Genomic DNA, 9,418 nt, shown 5'->3' with positions numbered 1-9,418 from the left:
TGACTTGTTTGACCATAAAAACTCATTACTAAACAGGCGGCCAATACTTCAACACAACACACCGACATAGTAATGAAATTTACATTTATCAACGAATACAGACGCAATAGAATACAAAGTATAATACAACTGTACGAATAAGTTTATGTTATTTAATGCGAGTTCTTCTAATTATTTCTTCTTTTGCTCAGTCATCGATATAGCTGTGTGTGTATAGTATACACTGTATACGCATATATTACCTTATTCACTGTGTATTGCCATTTATATTTTCAAAAAATTTAAAACACTTTGTCGCTTCGACCGTGTGCGTGTATGTGATAAACGCAATGAAAGTAATGTTCGATGAAACTGTCGTGGTCCACGACTCGTGGACGTTTTTGAATCTAACAAGAATGGAGCTACTTGATGATAATTGATAGCGACGGTGTTGAACGTGTTTCGGTTCAGTTGTGGACAGAATTCCATAGTGAACAGTCAACGTCTCCGTTGTCAAGTGTTTTAATTTCAGAGGTGAGTTTCAATAGAAAAACTAGAAAAGTTATTCATATTTTGCTTTTAAAAAAAGACGAAAAGTGTATGTCACTTCACTTCTTCACAGACTGTGAAGAATCTTCACTAAAGATTATTTATAACTTATGCAGAATTTAAAAAAAAAATCTTTGAAAGTTTATTTTCTGTTTTTTTCCGTTTAATTGAATGTCTCTTTGTTATTGTTTTTTATTATGTCATGAGTTTGTTTTGTATTATCGTTTTTTATTGCATAATATTCTCCGATTAGAAAAACGTTCCCTTTTTATCAATATCGCAATAACTTCTACATGCGAATTACTGGAAAAATTCCAATTACAGCGATAATCACATAACACCAACAGCAAAATATGAAACATCAATCTAAATTGAATGTCAATGTTCGTTCTTATATTTCATTCCAACATTCGTTTCGTTTAGTTACAGAAGAGAAACCGGTTGATCATGTCGAAGAAGCCAATTTTGTACATGCATATTTTAAGCCCACCGGTGCGAGCTGTTCTGTTGACTGGTGCCGCGTTGGGAATTGAGTTTGAGTTAAAACCCGTTGATTTACTGGGCATGGAACACAAAAAACCGGAGTTTGTTAAGGTGAGTGCCGTTTTTTGTCTCTATGTCATTAAACCCGAAAAAGTATGAACTAATTTCGTTTAACGAATTCATTTATCCAAAGACTAAATGTCTTGGTTTGAATTTGGACATTCGCTCAGATTGGATGTCTCGAAGATTTTTATAAAATGTACAAATCTATTTTATTTTTGGTTCAATTCCATTTTCGTTTAAATCAACCTTGAATTTAATTTTAATTTTTTATGTATTCAAACAATTAACAGAGAATTGGATATTTTTAGCTCAATCCACAACACACAATTCCGTTTCTCGATGATAACGGCGTGCTGATAGCTGACAGTCATGCAATTTGCGCATATTTGGTTGGGAAATACGGCAAAGACGATTCACTTTACCCAAAAGACTTGGCGAAACGCGCTCAAGTGGATTCTCGTTTGCACTTTGACTCTGGCCATCTCTTCGCTCGATTGCGATTTTTGTATTTTCCAGTTTTCTTTTACAAGTCAGCCGAAATGCCTGAAGAGCGTGTCAAGGAAATTCAAACGGCGTGGGATATTCTGGAACGATTCCTCTCCGAAACACCATACGTTTGTGGCAATGATTTGACCATTGCCGATTTATGTTTGGTCGCAACCGCGTCGTCATTGACTGAAAACGTCCCATTGGATGCCAAGAAACATACCAAGATCCTTCAATGGATCGATCGCCTTTCGAAATTGCCATATTACGAAAAAACAAACGGCGTCGGAGCTCGAGGGTTGCAGGCCGAGTTTCGTGATGTGCTGAAGAAAAATGCCGAAGGAAAGTGAATCTGAACCAATCGTTCGTTCGTCAAATGGAATTTTTGAAAATAGTAAAAGTCAGACCATTAGTCTGTTTATGGTTTTCGAAGATTATATTCAGGAGACATTTTTATCTTCCGCACACTTTTTTATACATTGATAAAAATGTCTATAAAAATGTGTCTTTCTTTCAATGAGAATTTTCGGAATTTTTTTTCATATAAATCTTCTCGAATCTTACAAAACTCTTTGTTTGAGATCTCCAATCTTATCTTCGCCAATTATTTAAAAACAGAAATAAATGTCATGTTCAACCGAAATTCAAAACCGACTCCAGATTTTTTTTTGATATTTTGCAGAAATACACAGGAGTATGAAAGTGAAGTGGTGCACCTCTTACATCGTCTTTTTTTTTTAAATATATTTTTGAAACCAAGAATTTTTTCTAATCAAATTCAATTGCAACCATAACAGTTCTATTTGAAAATCGAATCAAATTATTTCATTGAATGATTCAAGTTCAAGAATAAAGCTGGAATAATAGTCAATAGACGAAGGAAAGTCAAGGTAATGTATAACGAAAAATTGATATGCAGCGATCGAGTTAACGGAGCAACAACAACAACGAAACGAATAAAATTTAAAAAAAAACCATAAGCAGCTTGAATTGGGCAATTCACCGACGAGACACATTTGTGTATAAATCCGCGGTTTCCACTACGCATTGTTGAATTTTGAATGTATGTGTTTTTGCGTAGCGATTTAGGGAATGACAGTCACTTGCAAAAATGGCGTTCGCTGTGCTATGGCCAGTTGACAACGTCTTGGAACACATTTTCCATTGCAATCACCTGCATTTTTTATGAAATAGGGATATGTTTATTGATTTTCTCAAAATAGTTGCTATCAAAAGCTGATGATGTGGTCTTCATTTAGTTTGTTTGTTTCATTTATTTGCCATGGCTTTTTTATTGATTGAAATTTCTCTGAATGCGATTCGTTTTTTTTATAGATCATACACACGTGCCATTGAAACACACATTCATAGATTGCTTTGTGAATATTTGTGTTAGTAGCGAAGCATTCATTACACAGGCGAAAATTCCCACTTGAAATGTGATATTTTCACCATTTATGACAGCGTAAGAAGAAGTATAAAAACGAACTTTTCTGCATTATTCCAAAGTCTCCATTTCGAAAGTCTTATGTTGTATTCGCCGGACCTAAAAATGAATGGAAATCATATTCTTGAGATTTTTTTTTCTGAATTTTTTACCGAGCAAATATTGTCCATTACAATACTTTTTTCATATAAAATGGACATGTCCATTAAAAATGATTGAGCCCATATTGAGAATTCCGTTCGATTTTCTAGGAAAATGACCAGCTACGATGCACTGTACTCCTACTACCACCAGTGATTTGCTTTAGACTGCGTTCTATCGATTTTTTCCATGTTGAAATATGAAATCTAATTGCAGCTTTGTGTTAGTAGTCAGAATGGATAAAAAGTCGGTATATAAAGTGTTGCAATCGACACTAAACGTTCAGTTACTATCAGATTTTTGTTGTGTGAATAAAAATAAGGGAAACTTGTTCACATTTTCTTAAAGATAATTCTTTTGAAAACTTCATTCAATCGTTGAATCAAAGTTCGAAAAAAGTAATTACGACGGTTTAATTCACAATTGTTTTCAAACTTTAAACACTTTTCTGCAGAATTGTGTCAAGAGCGAGTATTAAGGGAAGAATTGGAGCGAGCAACAAAAAAAAAACATTTGAAACAAACAGTGGCTCGAAAATATTGGATAAAAAGAAAGAACTTTCCAGTGAAAGTGCAACATATACGGCATACACATACTCTTTGTAGCACTGTGAAATATTTGTAAAACAATAAAATATTCATTATTCGATGGACGGACTGTGATTCGAAAAAACATATATGTAAAGCAATATATGGCTTTATATTTGAAATTGAATGTGACTTTCTTAGCTTTCTTGTTCTTTACTTTTCATTTTATTTCTAATTTTCATTTTTTTTCCTCACTAGAACCATTCAATTATGTCCGAAAAGCCAATTTTGTATATGGTACCACCGAGTCCACCGTGTCGGGCCGTTTTTTTAACTGGTGCCGCATTAGGAATAGATTTTGAATTGAAAACCGTGGACTTTGCGAATGCAGAACATAAATCGGAGGAATATCTGAAGGTAAATTTCGTTTGTTATTCCCTTCAATTCAATATTCAATGACAATTTCAACGAACTTCTCCCACAATTGTTGTTTAAGTTTGATTGAATTTTAAGGTTGATGTGATGAAAAGTTCGTTCAGTGTCAAACGCTTACCGTGTAAATTTCAATTCATTATCTTTTCATATCATTTTTGATTGGAACTTTCTTTTATAATTCAAACAATTGACACAGTGAATTTGATTCACATTTTCCCATACGATTCAAGAATTCAATATCGATTTCACGTGTTTAAAATGTTTTCATATTTTCCAGATGAATCCAATGCACACTGTGCCACTTCTGGATGATGATGGTGTATTGATAGCCGATAGTCATGCAATTTGTGCATATTTGGTGGATAAATATGGTGCTGATGACGATTCACTTTACCCTAAAGACTTGGCTAAACGCGCTCAAATCAATTCACGTATGCACTTTGATTCAAGTCATCTCTTTGCTCGCTTGAGATTCATTTTGGAGCCAGTGCTTTTTCAAAAGGCAACTGAAACGCCGGAGGATCGTATCAAGAATGTCGAAGCTGCGTGGGATATTTTGGAGTGTTTTCTCTCTGAATCACCATATGTTTGTGGCGATGATATGACTATTGCTGATTTCTGTTTGGTCGCAACTGCGTCGTCTTTGACTGAAATCGTGCCATTGGACCCAGACAATCATACAAACATTATTCAATGGATTGACCGCCTCTCGGAATTACCGTACTACGAAGAATTGAATGGCGCTGCTGGCAGAGCACTGCAAGCCGCTTTCTTTGATAAGCGTACTAACAATGCCGAAGAAAATTGAACACTTTTTAGAGCACACAGTTGTGATAGAGCTACGTCTCATCTCTTTTAAAAATATCGTTCAGAAATGTTGTCTTTGTCAGAATATTTAATTGAAATAAATGGCGAGTTCGAACAAAATTTGGTAATTTTACTCATTTCGAGGGGGAAAAATGAAATCTTACTTCATTCATTCATCCATTCGATTCGATTACCAAAGATCTTGTTGCTTTTCAATAAATAAATAATAAATATGCATTAAAAGCGGTTTGAAAAATTGGTTCCATCAGTGGAAACAAATGGAAGATTTTCCAAATCGAAACATCTGAGTCAATAATTTTGTATGATTTGTATTAAGTTTAATTCGATTGCGACAACAACTGTTCTATTTAGAAATCGACCAGTGATGTTTGTGCGGAGAAACACAAATCATCATTTTTATGAGCTCTAGTTTGACGTTACTTTATTTGAGTTCTTTGTTTGCTCCGATTAATTGTTGCTGACGCCAATTTGCCGAAGATGAAATGCGTGTTTTGTTATGTGTCAAAGTTCATTAATTGGCTTTCAATCGCTGTTACAGATAACAACATGTATTGACTATACCTATTTTTACTTGAACTATACTGATATCAGAGCACTTAGTTCCATAATATTATTGAATTGATTTGTCGAGCGAATGATGCGAAAATTCTTTGAAATTGCAAAATGCTTCAAAATTCGAAATTTTGTCCAAACAAGTCGAAACAATATAAAAGGAAAGTCGTCATCAGATAAAAAACAGGAGTTTTCCAACATTTTACAACACAAATTTATTTTTTAAAAATCTCATGAGCAAAATTAATTATAAAAAGGTTTCACTCATTGCATTTACCACCAATTTTTATTAACATTGAACCAAAAAGAATTCAAAATTCGCTTTTAAATTCTTTGTGTTAATTGTTGAATTGCTTGTTGGTTGGATTCCGAATGAATTTGTTTGCGACCGCCGAATAAATCCGAAAACAGACCACTCATTGAATCAAATGGATCCCATTTCAGAAGGTCGGCGATAAACCCAGAACCGGTGTTCGATCCACCACAAAGTTTTTGACATTATGGTTGTTGAACGACACTTTGCAGTTTCTTCCGCAACAATTTTGCGTTTTTGATTTGCATTTACCGTTAACGCACACCAACACCAATTGTTGGCTGACCATAGAACCTGATTTTGCTCCTGGCCCTGTCATCATCTTTGTATCGACCATATCGAAATCATCGTCGAAAAGGCCTGTTGAAATGGATTCGTTTTTGATTATTCAAAACTTATACAAAAAAAATAGAAATAAGCTTCTTTTTACAGAGATCCAAATAACTTTTTCTTTGTTTTCTTTTTTCAACAAGTAAAAAGAGTTCACTAAAAATTCACTTGAAAATAAATCTTTCGTTGGTCGGCAATCAACTGTAACGAAAACAGTAGCCAAAAAAAGCTACAATTATCTGTAAAAATTAAATTATTAGTATCACATTTCCTTTCTTTCTTATTTTATTGATTGAACAAAATTCAAGCAATTTTGTTGTGAATATTATATTCAGTTTGAACTACTAACCAAAGCGCTTTTACTCATTCTGAGATTCATGTACTTTCGAAGGCGGATTACAACTGAATTGAATTGTCGCGATAATTGGTTGAACCAGACTTATTTTAAGTTAACCGATAACGTCCTTTATATACGCTCAACACTTTGTCATCAGAAATTAATGGAAATTACTAGATGCAAGTCGAAAAACATTCCAGGGTTCAAGTTGACATAAAATGATATAAGCTTACAACGACAAATGAATTTCAAGTTAATGCGCTCGAAAATTTCTAGATTAATATTTGAATTCCGATAATAACAGTGTTGTGACGAAATGTCATTTCTTTTGTCCTTTTTTTGTTTGTTATCTTTTTCATCTTTTGTTGAAAAAATATTTTGTGATTTTCAATATTCAGAAACGTTACCGATTCAATTGAAAAATGAAAGAAAAAAAGAAAGGGAGACCTTTGGTATATCAAACATATGTTAACACCAAAAAATCGTGTCTTTTACGAAAAACAGATGCTCTTTTCGAAATTACTTCAATTTCCGAGTATTATCTTCGGACATCATATAAGCATTTTTTTTTCTCAGACAAACAAATTGTTCCATTGCCCTATCTTCATGTTTTGTGATATTCAAATTTCATGTTTTTGCCTCAAAATAGACCACCAACTGAAATATTTACATGTTGATTACGGAAGCGGTGTAAACAGACACGCCGGCATCTAACCCACTGAATTTCGTTTTGAAATGCGGTTCCGTGTCTAAATTTAGTGTTTGCACACTTTTTCGAAATGTCACATTCCTGTTCGATGCAACGATCGACTGCACTAGGCCACGACTATTTCATTCTATTTCTGGCGGGAATTCGGTTTGTTTGGAGTTTTCACTGAATGTTCTGAAACTAAGAATCAACTAACTGAAAATGTTTTGAATTTGATTATTGTTTTACCGATGTGTGGCTTAATAAGCGGGAGAAAATGATTTACCATTGGAACAAATTGGTCACGCTATCACACTCACAAATCTGTCATCACTTGTTTTTTTTTCTATCTCTGAATTAAAAGATTTTTTTTTCAATTAAATTAAATTAGTAGATTTTCTGACATCTAATAAAAATCATTTCTGAATGGTTTCAAAATCGTTTTACACATAAACGATTAGCAGCAACTCGATAATGGCGTTTGAAAGAAAGTTGATTCAAGAAATCATCATCCAAATTGAATGGTAAAATTCCAACACTTAAAATACGAATATTTATGGCTCTGGTGAAGTATTTTTTACATGAAATCCAACCTTTGGATGCGCATTTGAAATATTTATGGCTAAACTTTGAATCGAAGACATATGGATGCATAGAGCCCATGTCGGCTATTAAAGACGTGTCCGGAATTTTCATGTTTTATTTATGTGTACAACAGAAGATGTGCGCAAACAGCTGCACTGTGTCGAATTTGATGATTATCGAATCTCGTTAGATGTAAATGCAAGGGTTTAAGATCAAACAGAGCTACATTTTATTGCATTAACAAGAGATTTTTCGCATTCCTGTTACGACTTACATTGTTTTATGAGATTTTTTTATTAGATAATTCATGAAAATTTTGTTTTCAAATAACTGCGTTCGCTTAAAGAAAATCATACAGAAAACACTGACAGGGACTGATCTCAAACGAAACGAACGTGGAAAAGAACAAAAAAATGAATTAAAAATAGAAATATAAAGCTAAAAGAAAAAAGAGCAATTCGAAAGTTGAGGCGAGAAAAAAACGAATCGAAAAAGTGAATGCGAGAAAACACTTTTTGTTTTGGGAAAAGAAATAAGGAGGAAGGAGAAGAAGAAAGCGAAATGAATTGATTCCCACGAATTAATCCAAAAATTCACCACACTGCGGATAACGAATGATGCAAAAGTATTTCGAGCATGTTGACACTCAAAAATGTGTCAAAAACGTTTTCTGAATATTGTTCAGAACACATGACCAGGCTTATGAACGTTTTTCTCATTCAAATCTGTAAGCAGTTTTATTGATAGGATCATAAATCATAATTCAAGACAATTTCAAGACGTTGCAAAGCATCATCCATTAGAATTGGCAAGACAAATTATGTGTATAAGTGAAAGAAAACACGCCCTTCATCTAACAAAATGCTCAATGCTCACAGACACTTATAGATTTCATGAAAGTCAATGCAAACACGTGCAAATGATTCAACTTAGGATTCAACTTGTTTATTTCATGATTCAATTCTTGGCGGCTTTTCACTTTTTATATACATCCTTGATATTTTCAGATTTTTTTTTAGCGTAAACACTTCGATTAGGGACCCAAAAAATAAAATTTTCTATTAGAATTGATGAAAAAAATTAGAATTTCTTATCAAAAGTGAAGAGCGAGTAGACGCTCCTTTACATGCAATCTCAGAGAAAATTACGTTTTTTTGTACGAATTATCCGTTCATTCGTTGATATTCTTTCTAAATTTCAACACAATATCTCCCAATTATTTTCATTTCATTCAGAAATAATTTCAAAAATGATACAAATACCCGGCATGGGACCATTTGAAATGTAAACAGTGTGGATTAATGCGGTTGTCGGATCTGTTCATGTCGCTATTAATTTGGCCAATTGTGCCAATTGAATCGACCGGGTCGAACTGAAACTGTGCAAAAATTGTTTGTGCTCAATTGATGAATGAACGCTGCTTGTGTGTGACTATAATAAAATCAACAACGCACGCTCTCGCATCATAAATTTTCTAGTCTCATTCAGCAATCGCACAAATTCTCGCCCGCGCCAATGAGCGCGCTAATAAAGCAAAGATCAACTTACATTGACTCTGATTGAATCTCTGCTCGAAAATCCTTTGTTCACCAAATAAATTCCGTTTCGTTTTGCCACTTTTTTTCGTATCAATTTTCTTTCCTCTTGGAAATTCGTGTTTCGTTTCGATTCGTAA

General features: G+C 33.8%; 3 protein-coding genes across 4 annotated transcripts in view; 2 read left to right on the top strand and 1 right to left on the bottom strand.

Annotated features, from left to right (window-relative positions):
• Nucleotides 1-3,101, bottom strand: part of LOC129568206 (malate dehydrogenase-like) — a 14,921-nt gene extending 11,820 nt beyond the window's left edge. Inside the window, exon 1 of the mRNA XM_055445852.1 lies at nt 3,050-3,101. The gene's annotated coding sequence lies outside the window, so the exon portion shown is untranslated. The remainder of the gene's footprint in view (nt 1-3,049) is intronic.
• LOC129568207 (glutathione S-transferase 1-like) lies at nt 359-2,210 on the top strand. Of its 2 annotated transcripts, none has more exons than XM_055445853.1 (3): nt 359-513; nt 952-1,122; nt 1,383-2,210. In XM_055445853.1, the coding sequence occupies exons 1-3, from the start codon at nt 409-411 to the stop codon at nt 1,908-1,910; spliced, it is 804 nt and encodes a 267-aa protein (XP_055301828.1). In that variant the 5' UTR covers nt 359-408; the 3' UTR covers nt 1,911-2,210. The 2 variants fall into 2 exon arrangements, with proteins under 2 accessions (XP_055301828.1, XP_055301829.1); XM_055445854.1 differs by having other exon boundaries at nt 362-513; nt 958-1,122.
• A 348-nt stretch (nt 3,102-3,449) lies between the features above and the next one.
• On the top strand, nt 3,450-4,918 carry LOC129568140 (glutathione S-transferase 1-like). Its single transcript, XM_055445709.1, has 3 exons — nt 3,450-3,863; nt 3,934-4,092; nt 4,388-4,918. The coding sequence occupies exons 1-3, from the start codon at nt 3,840-3,842 to the stop codon at nt 4,916-4,918; spliced, it is 714 nt and encodes a 237-aa protein (XP_055301684.1). The 5' UTR covers nt 3,450-3,839.
• The last annotated feature ends 4,500 nt before the right edge of the window (nt 4,919-9,418 follow it).

This window comes from Sitodiplosis mosellana, unplaced genomic scaffold (genome assembly GCF_009176505.1).
Source record: "Sitodiplosis mosellana isolate CC-2019 unplaced genomic scaffold, AAFC_SMos_1.0 Smas_scaffold_17, whole genome shotgun sequence".
Classification (NCBI taxonomy): Eukaryota; Metazoa; Arthropoda; class Insecta; order Diptera; family Cecidomyiidae; genus Sitodiplosis; species Sitodiplosis mosellana.
This window is presented reverse-complemented; position numbering and strand designations above follow the sequence as displayed.